This window comes from Acomys russatus, chromosome 12, assembly GCF_903995435.1.
Source record: "Acomys russatus chromosome 12, mAcoRus1.1, whole genome shotgun sequence".
NCBI lineage: Eukaryota > Metazoa > Chordata > Mammalia > Rodentia > Muridae > Acomys > Acomys russatus.
The window spans coordinates 37601314-37618110 of NC_067148.1; the positions used below are offsets into that span (position 1 = coordinate 37601314).

At 49.0% G+C, this 16797-nt stretch overlaps 1 protein-coding gene across 1 annotated transcript; it reads right to left on the reverse strand.

The window, feature by feature from the left end:
* Positions 1 to 224: 224 nt before the first annotated feature.
* On the reverse strand, positions 225 to 14673 carry Nmur1 (neuromedin U receptor 1). The gene is made up of 3 exons (XM_051153659.1): positions 14533 to 14673; positions 1586 to 2480; positions 225 to 657 (listed from the first exon to the last, which is right to left on the reverse strand). Exons 1-3 carry the CDS (start codon positions 14671 to 14673, stop codon positions 272 to 274), a joined length of 1422 nt encoding a protein of 473 aa, XP_051009616.1. The 3' UTR covers positions 225 to 271.
* Positions 14674 to 16797: the final 2124 nt, after the last annotated feature.

Here is a 16797-nt window from a genome sequence, read left to right on the forward strand (position 1 = left end):
AGAGGCAGTTGTGAGCTGCCATGTGGGTGCAGGACCCTGAACTCAGGTCCTCTGGAACAGCAGCAAGCTTTCTTAACTGCTGAGACAGCTCTCTAGGCCCTCGGTGTGAATCTTTTTTGGTAATCGGGATTCACGCCTTTTTCTCTTGCTGTTACCCTCAAAACTCAAATATGTGGGCAGGGCAGGAGTCACTTTCCAAGCTCTTCCCGGTGTCTCCCCAAACTGTATGAGGCCCTCTGGCCCTGAGGGTAAGTCTCCTTCCAGATTTTACTCAGGAGAGATCTGTCTCTTGCTGACCTCTTGGATCCTCATTCTCAGCCAGGGGTCCAACTCTGCTGTTCCTGGAGGCCACGTCACACAGAGTGCTGCCTGTGGTCAACCTGCTGAGGTTATGGGAGCCGTGGCGGGCATGGCGGTGGAGACAGCACGGGGGTCCAAGGCCCAGAGCTTGCCAGAAGGTCTCTCGGAAGCGACTGGACATGAGGCTATAGAGCACTGGGTTGGCTGCTGAGCCGAGGTAGAAGAAGACACCGGAGATAACATGTACAAACTGGAAGGCCAGGTGCAGGCCATCGGTCCAGTTGGACACCAAGCTCCACATGAGGCGATCGGCGTGGAATGGAGCCCAGCAGATGCCAAACACCACAACCAGTGCAACTGCAAGAACAGAGGAGAGAGGCCTGGCCTGAGCTGTGTCATATTTAGGGCTTGCTTCTCTAGCTCACTATTTCCCATCTTTGAAAACTGGACAGGGGAGGATCTGGCCATGGTGGCGCACGCCTTTAATCCCATCCCAGCACTCGGGAGGCAGAGGCAGGTGGATTGCTGTGAGATTGAGGCCAGCCTGGTCTACAAAGTGAGTCTAGGACAGCCAAGGCTATACAGAGAATTCCTGTCTCAAAAAACCAAAATAAATAAATAAGAAAGAAAGAAAGAAAAGAAGAGTGGATGAGAGGGGTTGAAGAGATGGATCAGTGGTTAAGAGTCCTGTCTGCTCTTGCAAAGGTCCTGAGTTCAAATCCCAGCAACCACATGGTAGCTGACAACCACCTATACTGAGATCTGCTAGCCTCTTCTGGCCTGCAAGCTCACATTCAGGCAGAACGCTGTATAAATAATAAATAAATAAATCTTAAAAAAAAAAAAAGTGGACAGGAGAGCCAGGCAGTGGTGGTGGTGGTGCACGCACATCTTTAATCCCAGCACTTGGGAAACAGAGGCAGGTGAATCTCTGAGTTCAAGGACAGCCTAGTCTACATAGCAAGTGTTTCGTTTTTTGGTTTGGTTTTGGTTTTTTGAGACAGGGTTTCTCTGTGTAGCCTTGATTGGCCTGGACTCACTTTGTAGACCAGGCTGGCCTCAAAGTCACAGAGATCCGCCTGCCTCTATCTCTGGAGTGCTAGGATCATAGGCATGCGCCTCTGCACCCGGCGGCTACAAAGCAAGTTTTAGGACAGCCAAGGTTAGACAAAGAAACCTTGTCTTGAGGTGGGGTGGGATGGGGGTGGGGGAGTGGAGGTTGGAAGCTCAATTTCTTCCCCCAGACCCAAAGAGGCTCAGGTGCCTCCTCAACACCGACACTTACATAGCATCTTGGTCACCTGTCTCCGTCCCCTATGTCGGAGCTGAAGCTTTCTTTGGCAGGTCTTCTGGGCTGGTGCAGTTTTCCTGCCCTTAGCCTGTTCTCGGAGCAACATCCCTTCCCTCCGCAACCGCAGCCCAATGAGCAGGTACAGCACACTGATGGTGACCATGGGCAGGCAGAAGAAGATCAGTGTGGTGATCTGAACCACCAAATTGTAGAAGACAGGGGAACCCACCAGCATACACCTAGCTGAGTCGGGCACCAGACCCCGGCAGGGTACGTGTAGTTGCTGGAGGCCGTGTAGGCTGGTGTTGGGCAGAGAGAAGAGGACAGAGAGGACCCAGATGGCCCCCAACATGCGGCGCACATGGGCCCGAGTCATCAGAGACTTGGCTTGGAGCGGGTGCACCACCGCCACATAGCGCTCCACACTCAGGGCTGTGACGTTGAGCACTGAAGCTAGGCAGACAGTCTCAAAGAGCAGTGTTCGGAAGTAGCAACCACTTGCGCCCAGCTGGAATGGGTAATTGTGCTGCATTTCATAAAGTTCCAGGGGCAGGCCCACCAGGAGCACCAGCAAATCGGACACGGCGAGGCTGAAGAGGTAGAAGTTGGTGGGCGTGTTCATGGCCTTGTGGCGGAGGATGACGGTGCAGGTGAGCCCGTTGCCCAGAGTGCCCACCACAAAGATCAACAGGTAGGTGGCACAGATGGGAGCAAAGAGCTCTGTCTGCTGTGGCCCCAAGTACTTCAGCCTCAGGGCCTCATCAGTCAGGTTCAAGTCCTCAGCTTCAAAGACTCCCTTGACCTCACTGCCATTGCAGAAAACTAGGCTCCTTGAACCGTTTGGGGCCAGCTCTCCAGGAAAGATGGAACAATTAAAGCAAGGACGAGTCTGTAGAACAGAGGAAGGAGATGCCCAGAAGTCATTTAGGTAATCCCAGCTCTGTCCTAAGTCATCACACTGAAGAGGACTGATAGTCCCATGCCGCTGAGAAGGAGAAGCATCTGCCACCCACTGTATGTGCGTTGCGACTGCAGAATACTGAAAGTGCGAACATGGAGGCCAGGCTATGGTGGCGCACACCTTTACTCCCAGCACTTGGGAGGCAGAGGCAGGTGGATCTCTGTGAGTTTGAGGCCAGCCTGGTCTTTAGAGAGGGTTCCAGTACAGCGAGGGCTACACAGAGAGTCTCTGTCTAAAGAACAAACAAGAAGAAAAGAAGAAGAGGAGGAGGAGGAAGGAGAGAGAGAGAGAGAGAGAGAGAGAGAGAAAGAGAGAGAGAGAGAGAAGGAAGGAAGAAAAATTGGGGCCGGTAAGATGGCTACCAAGCCTGATGACCTGAGTTCAATCCCTGGCAACTACATGATAGAAGGAAAGAAGCAACTCCAACATGTTATCCTCTGACTTCTACACAGATGCCACACTATGCACTATGCACCTGCATGTGTGTGCGCGCGCGCGCGCGCACACACACACACACACACACACACACACACACACACACACATAAATAGATGTGATCACTTTGAAATGATAAGATTAGCCCTTTGCTTGCAATGTTGTGATCTACCGAAACCTTTAACTAAATGCCAGGTCCCTGCAAGAACCTGCTTGGCTGTCTCCTTTTGGTGTTGCTTTCAAGATGAACTTCAGGAGGGCCACTCAGTATGGACGTCAGAAAAATGGGTGCACTGCAGTAGTATCGCTTGGCCTTTAAGAGCTAGGACTCTGAAAGCAACTGCCAAGGCGGACCTGACCTCCCCAACTTCAGGCTGAAGGTCCAAGTATTTAAGCCACAGAAACCATTGGCAAGGGGGCAGACCTGACACACAGAAAGCTGTGTGTGACCTTGGTGTGGAGAAAAAGGCACCATAGGCGTTAAGTGAAGGAGTAAAAAAAGCTAAAAGCTGTACTTTGACCTAAAATTGATTCTGTTTTCTGTCAACTGACTCATTCCCGGTCTAAACATTTGATATCCTTGGCTCCTACTACACCTGAGGTTCTCGGTCAAAACTCTCACCAAAAAAGGAGCTGGGAAAGGGCAAGTGAAATCCTGGGTTCAAGAGAGGTGCCTATGCCTAGAGGAAGGGTCACCGGCAGCAGCCAGCAGCGCTGAGACGACCATAATCAGAAAAATGACAGAAATAACCCGACTGGCTGAGAGGTCTCCCCCACACCCCGCAAGTGCCCCATAGAGTGTTCCTACTCATCTTAACCCTGAGAGTCGCGCCTGTCGGACCGCAGTACCCTGGCCGGGCCAGCATCCCGCTCACCTACCATGCCTTGTGCCCGGGAGGTCCTGGCTGCGCTCTGGCTCTCAGCGACAGATAGAAGATGCTGAGCTGAAGGCGACTTGACAGCGGCCCGTCCTCCCCGCCTCCCCGATTGCTTCGCCTGTTCGCAAGATCGCCACTAGGCGGCAATGGTAACCCTGGGACTTGGAGAACGTCCGACCACTCACCACGGAACCCTACCTGCAACCAAAGAAGAGGTCTTCTCCCGGTACCTTCGCAACAATCCCATTTTACAGGTTAGAAAAAGGAGTCTGAGAGAGGAAGTCCGTGGGAACTGGTCTTACATGCTGTCCCCACCAACTTGGAGTGTTCTGGCTTTACCATAACTTTTTCTATTCGTGTCTGGCAATTCTTTCTGACCTACATTTTCAGCCACACCTCCATAAGCACACCTTCAGCCCCTGAATGTCAGTAGTCCAAAGAGTCTCATCTCCGAGACTCTACTTTTACACACACAGGACAGCAATCCCCCCAATACACACAGTCTCATTAGGGGTCTCTAGGCCCAGGACCCGGGCACTAGTGTCCTCTAAGGAAATCTCCCTGTCTCCTGGCAGCACCTCCTCCTACCCTCAACTGGCCCTTTCCCCGAGCATACCCAGAACCCATCACTTCACTCAAAAGAACACGCAAAAGTCTAGTCAGATCCCTCACTCACCATCCCCGGTTCTGTCTTCAATGTCCCCTCAGCTTCCCAGTGCCTCCTCCTCCATGCCAATGTCCCCTTTACTCCGCCCCCTCAATGCCTGGCTTCTTAAGAACTCCATTTGTAAACAGTCCTGGCATAGAGCGATTGTGGGAAACTCCGGGGCACTTGTTCTTCAGAGCCCTAGGAGAAAGAATTTTGAAAGCTTTCTACCCAGCTGCAGTTGGACCAAGCAGGACTAGGTCTTCAGGAGAAGGTGTTATGGCAATGACAGGTGAGTGACAAGGCTCAGCATCGCTCAGAAGCAGCTCACCTTGGCCTCACAGTGTATGAGGAGTCCCATCTCTAGATCACAAGCACATATAACACATATACACATACACACACACACACACACACACACACACACACACACACACACGCATACACACTGTACATACCTCTCTGGATCTTTTGAAAATGTTCAAAACCCATGAAGGACAGGGAATGTCATGGTCCCTGACTTAGGGAAGACAGATGCCTCATACCAATCAAGAGATCAAGGATCCTTCTACTGGCTGCATCATTTACTCAGCATCATGCTAAAGGGCAGCCCTGAAAAGGAGGACCATCAGCTCCCGTGCCATAGCCCCTAATTCTTGCTCTGTCCAGAGTATCCTGGTCGGGGTCTGAGCTTGAGAATATATGGCAAGATGTTCCATCAGAACCAGTAGCACCAGCTCCTACCTGCTCTGAGGCAGCCTCCTTGGATTTTGGGGGGTGTGTATACCCATTTCCTGAGTTTGGTGGATGGCTGGCAACAGCCTAGACCAGGGTCTAGATCTACAGGCATCTCTCCAGGTCCTGGTGCATGGCTGGGGCTCCTGGAGCTGAAGTGGGTGCAGAGCTCACACCCCTCCATTCCCTCCTGAGACCCATTGAGCCAGCTTCCACAGCTCAGGTCCAAAGTAGAACTCACCTCCTAAGCCTCCAGCTGCCCTCCTGCCCTGCCCCCTGTTTATGATGATAAAAGAAAGCAAGTGAGCCTGTCGGTGGTGGCACACACCTTTAATTCCAGCACTCGGGAGGCAGAGGCAGGCGGAGCTCCAGGTTTGAGGCCAGACTGGTCTACATAGCAAGTTCCAAAACAACCAGGGCTACACAGTATATGATTTATTTTATTTTATGCATATGAGTGTTTTGTCTTCATGTCTGCAATGTGCCTGATATCTACAGAAGGCAGAAAAGGGCACCAGATACCTACAATTGGAGTTGTAGATGTTTGTGAGCCACTGTATAAGTGCTGACAATCAAAGCCAGCTTCTCTGCATCAGTCACAAGCGCTCTTAACTGCTGAGCCATCCCATCTCCCCAGCCCCTCTCTTTTCCTTCTTTTCTCTATTTTTTCGGTGCCAGGAACCAAGAGCAGGCGGCACCTTGTACTTCTAGAAAGCACTCTACCACCAACCTAGATCCCAAGTCTCTTCGTCAGTCTCACTGTACAGCCCAAGCTGGCCTTGAGCATGGGATCTTCCTACCTCTGTCTCCAAAAGGCTAGAGTGATAAACACAAGCAAACTTGCCTGTCAATTTGTAAGAGCCTAGTCTTAAAAAAAAAAGAGAGAGAGAGAGAGAGAGAGAAGAGAGACAGACAGACAGACAGACAAAGAGACAGAGAGATAAATAGGGAAAGAAGAGAGGAGAAGGAGGGGAGGACAGGAGAGGACAGAAGAGGAGAGGAGAATTCTGTGTGCATCTTTGCCCATTTTCCCCAAGAACTGCCCTGCCTGAGTGTTGTCCCTGGCTCTTCCTCCATGGGCTAGTCTGGTTCTTTCTTGCTTGGCCAAGAGGCAGCACCTCTGTGGAGACAAACTGGACCCACTTAGTAGTGTGTATCCCCACAGAACTGGGGTAGGAAGTTAATTTTCTTCAACATACAGTCTTGGCACTAAAAGGCTAATGAATTTTAGCTTCTCTCATTTTCACAGGCATGCTGCTTAGGCTTCTTATGCCTCAGTTACCTCAAAAGAAAAGCTGGGTGACATAAAGGCTCCAGGTGTCTGAGAACGAGTGTCTGACTGTAGACCAGTCACTTCCTAGCTGGTTTTCAGATAAATGTGAGCACATATCTCGAAATCTTGATACGTTTCCTGAACACAAAGGTCCTGACTTTTGGGGTGGGGGTGATTTTGTTTCATTTAGACAAGGTCTCATTGGCTCAAACTCACAGAGATCCACCTCTGCCTTCTTAGTTCTGGGATTAAAGGTGTGTGTCACCACAGCTGGCAGGAAGTGAGTTTTAATATTTTTCTTCCAGGGCAAGCAAAGAACCCAGAGGTTTTCCTCTTCATTTCCAGAGAAGAGTGATGGGGAAAGAGTGATAAGGAAGGCGACGGCGACGAGCACACAAAGGCAGGAGGGTGGGAACCCAGCCACGGTCTACACGTAGGCCAAAGGCTGCTCTTAACTGGTCTCCGTGATGTCTCTACTTGATAGGAAGTTCTCAAGTGTGTTTATTTGGAGACGCCATAAACAAAGAAAGGACCCAGGGGCCACTTTAACAGGCCTGTTAGGTCTGAGAGATTCTCACTGAGACCCATAGTCACCCCTCCCGCCCTGGCAATGAGAAAGAACCCCAACCTCACAGAGGCCCAGACCCCAGAAGGGCTCCAGCTTCTACCCTGTTCTAGATGCTACTCATTGCCTGAGCAGAAGGAGGCTTCTCCCCAGCAAGGCTGCGCTGTGAGAGACAGCAGATCTGGCAAGAGCAAGGTCTGATGTGTGGACTTTAACTTGTCTTGAATTGGCTAATTTCGCTAATGAAAGAATGCTTATCAATTTGCTGAGGCTCCTCCGGCCTCCCCCCAACACACACACACACACACACACACACACACACACACACACACACACACACACACACACCACACACACAGTGTCTTTGTCTCTTAGCCTGGCTTATAGATGGGTTCTGACGATCCCAACCCTGGTCTTCATTTATGTAGGGCATGAGCTTAACCCAGTGAGTTATCTTTCTCGCCTTTTATTCCCACTTGATTTTTTGTTTTGTTTTTAAGATTTACTTGTATTTTGTGTGTATAAGTGTTTTGCCTGCATATATGTCTGTGCACCACATGAGTGTGGTATCTGAGGAATCCAATAGAGAGAGTCAGATCCCCTGGAATTGGAGTTAGAGACAGTTGTGAGCTGACATATGGATTCTGGGAATTGAACATGGGTCCTCTGAAAGAGCAGCCAGCGCTCTTAACTGTTAAACTGTTTCTCCACCTACTGTCTATTCAGGCTTTGGGGGGTTTTTTGTTGTTGTTTTCATTTGTTTGTTTGTTTTTTTGAGACAGGGTTTAAGTAGGTAGCCTTAGCTGGCCTGGAACTCACTATATAAGCCAGGCTGACCTAAAGATCTTTCTGCCTCTGCGTCCCCAGTGCTGGGATGAAAGGTGTGCACCACCATCCCAACACACACACACTCTCCCTCCCTCTCTCTCTCTATCTTGGTTTTATTATGTTTTGTTGGTCTTTTGAGACAGGATTTCTCTGTGTAGCCTTGGCTATCCTGGACTTGCTTTGTAGACCAGGCTGGCCTTGAACTCAGCAATCTACCTGCCTCTGTCTCCCAAGTGCTGGGATTACATGTGTGTGCCACCATGCCCTGGCTTCTCTTCAGGTATTAAGGCAAAGCCTCTCTTCCCCTTTAGGGCCTGATTGTATTTAGAGTCTCCAAATATTGTATTGCTTCTATCTAATGAGCTGCCTCCCACTACAAGGCCCCATCGTGGCCTTGAGATCCTTTCATTCTAATAAACCTAATTTCTGATAGGAATTATGGACTGTGTGTTGGCTGTCTTTCCAAACCAACCATTGCTGTTCCAGTTTTATCATAACAACCTCTATACATGTGCTGCAGCATGTGCGCTCTCACCTTTACACACACACACACACACACACACACACACACACACACACACACACACACAGAGAGAGAGAGAGAGAGAGAGGAGAGAGGAGAGAGAGAGAGAGAGAGAGAGAGAGAGAGAGAGAGAGAGAGAGAGAGAGAGAATGCCAAGAGTCAATATTTGGGGCTGGAGAGATGGCTCAGAGGTCCTGAGTTCAATTCCTAGCAACCACATGGTGCCTCACAACCGTCTATAATGAGATTCAGTGCCCTCTTCTGGCCTGCAGGTGTACATGCAGGCAGTACACTATATACATAATAAATACAATAAATCTTTATCTATTTTTATTTTTTGGTTTTTCAAGACAGGGTTTCTTTGTGTAGCCTTGGCTGTCCTGGACTCAATAAGTCTTTGTTTAAAAGGGTCACTATTTGTTCCTCCTGTAATACACATGTAGATATGATTAGTGTTTGGGGTCAGCTTCACTGTGTAGCTCAGTGCCCTGGAACTCACGATCCTTCTGTCTCAGACTTCCAGGCTCTAAGAGGATTATAGGTTTTCACTTCAGGAATGAAAGTTCATAGGGAAAAAAAAAAAAAAACCACAAAAACAAAACTCCTGGTTATTCTGGGCCTTCTTTAAGGCAGAGAACTGTTGAGAGTATCAGTGTAGAGCGGATGGAATGTGGCAAGCCTGGAGCCTGATCATCTTGGGCCGGCGCTAGCCCACTTAATAGCCACTTACTGGCTTCCCTGTATGTGACAGAATGATGTTGTGACCATGAGGGCGGTCCTTTGGAATGTACAAACAGTCCAACCAAAGGGCTAAGACTGCCATCAGATAGCATCTGAGGCCTGTGCTAAGAGTCCTCTGCTTGGCTGTGACTCAGCCACTTGATGTTTCAAATGTATTTAGAAAATGTCATGATTTGTGACTCTGTTTTATTCTATAAAAGCTTTGTGAAAGCTGTTACCACATTGGAACATAGATTGGTGTGACCTGAATCTGTGTTTTTAGGCCCTGGAGACTTATATTTGGCTCCAAAATAAACTATCTCTTAGCCCCTTTCAAGTAAGGATTATGGTGCTTTTAAGTTTTGGTTTGGTTTTTTGTTTGTTTGTTTGCTTTTTGTTTTTTGTTTTTTTTTGTTTTTTTTTTTTTTTGAGACAGGGTCTCTCTGTGTAGCCCTGGCTATCGTAGACTTGCTTGGTAGACCAGGCTGGCCTAGAACTCACAGTGATCCACCTGCCTCTGCCTCCCAAGTGCTGGGATTAAAGGCGTGCGCCCCCACGCCTGGCTTCTCTCGTGTGTGTATGTCTATATAAGTGTCTGCCAGTACCCATTGGGGCCTGAGAAGGATGCTGGATTGTCTTAAAATCTATTTTCCCAAGGAGAAATCATTCTAAATAATTATAGATTAATAAAGGGAAAACTCTTTAATAATAGCACAGGACCAGTAGCGGATAATACACATAAGGAGCCAGCCTTGAACAAAAATCTTCCCCCCAACCTCCCAACCCCCCACCCCACTCACACACACCCCACGCCCCCACCCATACCCACCCATCCCCACTCACACCCACCCACACCCACCCACCTACCATCCCCCCACCCTACCCCCCACCCCAGCCCCCACCCCCCTGCTTATACAGCTTTACAGCCCCAAGTCACACTTGGAGCAATTAAACATGTTTTACAGGAACAGAAGTTCAGACAATGGGGATATTTACAATGCAGAACATTGTCACAGTCAGCCCAGTTTAGAGCAAGCATCTTTTCCAAGGCAGCTATCACCAGCCTGTCATCCTGCCTGTCCAGCAGAACTGTTCTTGTGGTTTAATCTACGCTGTTGGTCACACTGTCTTCTTAAACTGCTGGGCAGAGGCACACTCCTTTAGCTAACCCTGACATTTATGTAGCATCGGTGTGTGACTTCCGCATCCTCCTTCAAGAGCTCCTGGAGCTTGAGGCGGGAACTGGCGGCAGCAGCCCCACACACCCAGAACTGAACTCAGTTCTCTGGTAGAGTGGTAAGTGCTCTTAACCTCTAAGCCACCTCCACAGCCAGGGAATTGTGTTTCTGTGTGGAGACCAGGTTTCAGTTTCCTGTTTTCAGCTGCTCGCCTGTCTAGGGCAAGGCCTTTCCGGATCCTACCACTAGAAAGGTTCAGGCCTGGTTTGATCAGGAAGATAAAACTAAGACACAGAGATCACTTACTGTGCTACAACCTCCTTAAAGTTCCCCCTCCAGTGACTTCAGGTCCCCAGGGTGTGAAGCCAGGGGCCCCACAACAGTTTGCATCCCCACTGCTCACTCGTTCTCTGCCTGGCATCCTTGCTCCATGGTGAACACCCAAGGCTGGCGTTTGGCAGAGGTAGCATTCGCTGGCCCCTACTCAGTCCTGGCCACAGTCCTGACTGAATGACCTGAAAAGATAGAAAGCAGAGTACAAAACACTCCTAGTCCCCTCTCTGCCCCCATTGGCTCACATGAGGCACAAGGTTCCTCCTGGGGCCTCATCCATTGCACTCATAAAGCAGGCACAGTCATCCTTGCTCAGCTGCCGTGAGGAGGGCACAGGCACCTGGGGACACACGGTCCCTTTAATGAGAAACACATTACAGAAACACTTTGCAAGAAGTACAAATCCCCTTTTGTCCCAAACCATCTGAGAGGAAGCTGCTGGCCTGAAGCTCGGGCTTCCAAAGTTTTAGGTGTGTCTTGCCTGCAAGAGGGTAGGCACTTCCTCCACTGAGCTGATACAGCCATCACTATCAGGACTATGTGGAGGAAGCTGCTAACCACAGGCCCTCGCAAGTTCCACCGCCATTTCAGCTGACCTGAAGTGAGCCTTTGAGCCCATCTTCTGCCACAGTGAAATTCTCTAATAAAAGTGCTTCTTTCTAACTCATGATGTGCTCATGTGTAGAGGAGGCTACATGCATCTGTGTGCAGCTGCCCGAGGAGGCCGGAAGGCAGCATTCGGATCCCTTCGAGCTGGAGTTGCAGGCAATTGGGAGCTGCCTGAACCGGTGCTGGGAACTGACCCTGGCTCCTCTGCTAACCACTGTATTGTCCCTTGCCCAGTGCTAAGGTTGGAGAAAGGAAGATCAAAATGCAAGAGAGCACTGTGTCATGCCCAGCAGGAAAAGCGCCACACATCAACTCCCATTTACAATTTTGTTTTGGACCGGTCTCACCATGTAGCCCAGGTTGGCCCTTAGCTCATACCTGTCCTGCCTCAGCCTCCCAAGGGCTGGGATTCCAGCCTATTTTCTCATTTAACTGACATTGACAATTATAAGAATGTAATGTTAGGATCCAGCCTCTGCTTAGGCCTCCTCACAGATCCTGAAAGCACCCAGCGAGACATTATGGTGAGTCCCAGCAAACCCTGTGGCTACTTATAAGAATAGATTTCCGGGGGCTGGAGAGATGGCTCAGAGGTTAAGAGCACTGGCTGCTCTTCCAAAGGTCCTGAGTTGAATTCCCAGCAACCACATGGTGGCTCATAAGATAAGCATCTATAATGAGATCTGGTGTCCTCTTCTGGTGTGCATGTGTGCGTGCAGGCAGAATATAATAAATAAATCTTTAAAAAAAAAAAAAAAAAAGAATAGATTTCCGTATCTCTATGAGTTCAAGGCCAGCCTGGTCTACAAAGAATCCAGGACAGCCAGAGCTGTTTACACAGAAAAACTCTGTCTCTAAAAACCAAAATAAAAGAAAGAAAGAAAGAATAGATTTCCACTTTTGTTTTTTTTTTGTTGTTGTTGTTGTTTTATTTTGTTTTTCGAGACAGGGTTTCTCTGTGTAGCCTTGGCTATCCTAGATTCGCTTTGTAGACCAGGATGAGCTCAGACTTAGAGAGATCCGCCTACCTCTGCCTCTGGAGTGCTGGCATCAAAGGCGTGCACCACCATGTCTGACAGATTTCCACTTTCACCAAGTGGGCTCTGCTTCTCTTCAGAGACCCCATCATGCTATCTCTCTCTGGTGGTGGAGTTGGGGCTCTCCTGGGAGCCCTTGCCCGTGCTGGTGCTTCTGTCTGCCCGTCCACCGTGTTAGTAACTCTTTCAATTACTTCTTATTCCCTTAGAACCCATCTCTTGACACCCCAAACCTAATAATGACTATAAAGGAAACCTTCCTTGTATCACCACGTGGGCTCAGGATTGCATATTCCATTTAACACAGAGTAATTATTGCAGCTGAGCTCAGTGCCTCACACTTGGCAATCCCAGAATATAAGAGGCTGAAGACAGGAGGGTTGAGGCCACCCCTGGTGTACACAGTGCAGCCCAGGCCAGCCAGGCCTATTTTGTAAGACAATGTTTCAAAAACAAGAGACCAAGGCTTGATGGGAATTTTCTTCTGCCAGTCGGGCCCCCTACCAGCTAACTGGTCTAGTCAGGTCAGATAAACGCGAGGCCAGACTTGGATCTGTTAATTCAAACTTGTGAGTCTATCGGCTTCTTGTTCTAAACTGACCAATCTTAAATTAGATGAAGGGAGATCCATTCCATACCCCATCCAAGACCTTTAAAACCCTTTGCTCTCAAAAAAACCACTTAACTTTCCAATCCTGTGGGTGTGGGTGTGCACGCATGGGTGTGGGTGTGCACGCATGAGTGTGCACACACACACTTCATTCCTTTGCCTTTAATAAAAGTGCTTTTAAGCCAGGCATGGTGGCACATGCCTTTAACCCCAGCACTCAGGGAGCCAGAGGCAGATGGATCATTTCAAGTTCGAGGCCAGACTGGTCTACAAAGCGAGTCCAGGACAGCAAAGGCTACACAGAGAAACCCTGTCTCGAAAAACCAAAAAACAAAAACAAACACACACAAAAACAAAACAACAACAACAAAAAAAAAAAAAAAAAAAAAAAAAAAAAAAGAAAGAAAGAAAGAAAGAAAAGAAAAACAAAAACAACAAAACAAAACCAAGAAACACTGGGGTTGTACTGCCCTGTGGAGAACTTGCTTGGCGTGCTTTCATTCTCCAGCACCACAAGAAGAGAAAACACCAACAAAGAGGAAAAAGGGGTGTGGGGGCGTGTTGCTAGGCTTGGTGGTTTGCACAAATAATTGCAGTATTTAATAGGCAGAGATAGGAGAGCAATGCGTTCAAGTCGAGTCTGGGATACTCAGTTTAGACCAACCTCAGCGATAGAGAGAGTCCCTGTCTAAAACAAAACAAAACAGAAAACAAAAACAACCAAACAACAACAAGAATTCTTCTTGTATACTTCAAATGGAAAAACTAGACAGCATGTGAATTATATGTCAATAAAACTGGTCTTAAAAATAGAAAGCTTACCCACCACAGCTTCCTCAGTCTCGGTTGGGTCAACTCTGAGTCATGTTCTCCACGGCACAGCGCCTGCCATTTCATTTTCTTCCTGCTCGGCCTCACATCCTCTAGCCCTCCCATGCTGTCTGGATTTTCATAATAAACTTACAGCTTCCTCCCTAGTATCTAGGTCTGCACCTCCTTGGCTTGGAAGTCAGCGTGCCTTTTCTGGGTGGGTTTGTGTGTGTGCACTGCGCATGCACACATATGCACATGCATGCACATGTGTGTACACACATGCTCAGGTTGACAGCAGAGGTCAATGTCAGGTGTCTTCTTCCACTCCTCTTCACCTTGTCTCTTTTTTTTTTTCGAGACAGGGTCTCTCTGTATTAGCCCTGGCTCTCCTGGACTTGCTTTGTAGACCAGGCTGGCCTCGAACTCACAGTGATCCACCTGCCTCTGCCTCCGGAGTGCTGGGATTAAAGGCGTGAGCCACCATGCCCGGCCACCTTGTCTTTTGAGCAGTGTCTCTTCACTGAACCCTGGTGCTTGTTAATTGGCTAGACAACCTGGGCGGTGAGCTCTGGGAAGCCGCCTCTAAGTTTGTTTCTGTTTTCTGAGACAAGGTTTCTCTATGTATTGGCTGTGCTGGACTCGCTTTGTAGACCAGGCTGGCCTCGAACTCACAGGGATTCCCCCCCTGCCTCTGCCTCCCGAGTGCTGGAATGAAAGGCGTGTGCCACCACGCCTGGCTGCAGTTTTTACATGGATGCTGGGAATCAGAATCAATGTTTGGGAGACAGATGCTTTACCTGCGGAGACATCTCCCGGATCTGCAGGACAAGGAACTCAGCCGAGAGGACTGTCCCCATAGCTGCCTGTCCAAGGCGAGGGTTTATACCAAAGTCAAAAGCAGCTGAGGTGCTGGTCTCAGCCACGCCCAGGGCTGGCATCTGGCCAATGTGATATGCCTTTGTCAGGCCTGGGAACTGTGGCAGGGACTGTTAAATAAGCAAGACCTTTACCCCAGAGTTCATTACCCCTCCAGCTCAGTTTTCCGCTGTCCCTGCAGCAGAAACTTCCTGTGAGCACAAAAAAACGAGGGCGGAGGAGGCTACACACGACATGGGGCAGAGTTCAGCAGTCTGTGGGAAGACAACCTTCTCTACTTCATCTTTTCGAAAATATCGCCTCATGTAGCCCAAGACCTCGAACTTGCTATGTAGCTGAGACCGGTCTTGAACTCCCAAGTGCTAGGAATATAGGCATGTGTCACCATGCCAAGTTTAATTTTGAATACGAGTTTTTTTTCTGTTTTGTTGTTGTTGTTTTTCTTTTTTTCTGACACAGGGTCTCTCTGTGTAGCCTTGGCTGTCCTGGACTCACTTTATAGACCAGGCTGGCCTCGAACTCACAGCAATCCACTTGCCTCTGCCTCCCAAGTGCTGGGATTAAAGGCATGCACCACCACACCCAGCCATTTTGAACATGAGTAAGAGAAAGAATGCATAGAAAAAGCTTCAAATTAGGGAGCCAGGAGTACCCTGCGGGCCACAAAAAAAAGTATGTCTGCTATAACAGAGGGCCGTAGACTGGGTGGCTAATGAAACAGAATTTTTTTCAGTGTTTGGAAGGCTGTAAATTCAGGATCAATGTGTAGACAGGTCCAGTTTCTCCTAAGGAGGCCTCTCTCCTTGGCTTGCAGAAGAGCACCTCTGGCTTGGCCTTCCCTCCACAAACAGAGTCTTTCTCTAAGGACACTCCTACTTTGTGAGTGCACCCATAGGGAGGGGGTAAGTCTGGAGAGATGACTCCTCAGCTAAGTGCATTTATTGCTCTTTTTTTTTGTTTCATTTTGTTTCCGAGACAGGGTTTCTGTGTTTCTCTGTGTAGCCTTGGTTGTCCTGGACTTGGTTTGTAGACCAGGCTGGGCTTGAACTCACAGAGATCAGCCTGCCTCTGCTTCTAGAGTGCTGAGATTAAAGGCGAGCGCCACCATGCCCAGCTCAATAAATCTAATTTGTTGTTGTTGTTGTTATTGTTATTGATGGGTTTTTGTTTTGTTTTGTTTTTGAGACAGGGTTTCTCTTTGTCACCCTGGCTATTGTGGACTGGCTTTGTAGATCAGGCTGGCCTCAAACTCAAAGAGATCTGCCTCCTAAATGCTGCGATTAAAGGCATGCGCCACTGCCACCTGGCAATAAATCTAATTTTTAAAAAATAAGAAAGAAAGAAAAAAGAAGAAGACTGTTTTGGGCCAGCAAGGTGGCTCAGCAGGTAGAGGTACTTGCTGGAGAGCTGGCAACCCAAGTTCCATTGCTGTGACCCACATTCTGGAAGAAGAGAACTGGTTCCCACAGGTTGTCCTCTGACCTGCACATGCCCCACCCCATAAGTAAGTAAATGTCATAAAAAGAAAAATGTAGCTGGGCGTGGTGGCGCATGCCTTTAATCCCAGCACTCCGGAGGCAGAGGCAGGCGGATCGCTGTGAGTTCAAGGCCAGCCTGGTCTACAAAGCGAGTCCAGGATGGCCAAGGCTACACAGAGAAACCCTGTCTCGAAAAATTAAAAAAAAAAAAAAAAATCATAAGAAGGCCTTGTGAACAAAACCCAAGGCCTCCTAGAGGCAAAGGAATTCTTCAGTGGCCCTCCTGCCTGGATTTCCAGCCTGAGGTTTGCCCTGCATAGTTCACACCAGCCAGCTCCACAGTGAGAGGCCTCAATGCCAGGACCAGCTTACATGGCTATGTAGAGGTGTACACACATATATCAGTGTGATGGGATGATGGAGAATCAGTATGGGCTTTGCCTCTCAGTGGTACCCTGGCCAGCACATCCACTCTTTGGAGGGCAGAGGTGTGCAAGTGGCTGGCTGGGGTGTGTCAGGAAGAGAGTCCCCTGGTGGGGAGGTGGGGGTCGGTGTGTGTGAAAGCTCCCCTGAGGTCACAGAGCAGCCGGATGGGAATTTTGTTGCCCCAGAGCTACAATAAGAAAATGTACCCTGCCACAGGCTTCACCCAAACTGTACGAGAACCAAAAATAGGCCCCACAAAGCTCTTCCAAAGCAGCGTTAAAA

Bases quoted from the DNA above. Each gene is read 5' to 3' on its own strand.
- Nmur1 (XM_051153659.1), bottom strand. From the start codon at position 14,673: ATGCCAGCCCTGGGCGTGGCTGAGACCAGCACCTCAGCTGCTTTTGAC. The intron at 2,481-14,532 runs GTAAAGCATCTG...TCTGTTCTACAG, and splicing joins TCCGGGAGATGTCTCCGCAG to ACTCGTCCTTGCTTTAATTG. The intron at 658-1,585 runs GTAAGTGTCGGT...CTGTTCTTGCAG, and splicing joins ACAGGTGACCAAGATGCTAT to TTGCACTGGTTGTGGTGTTT.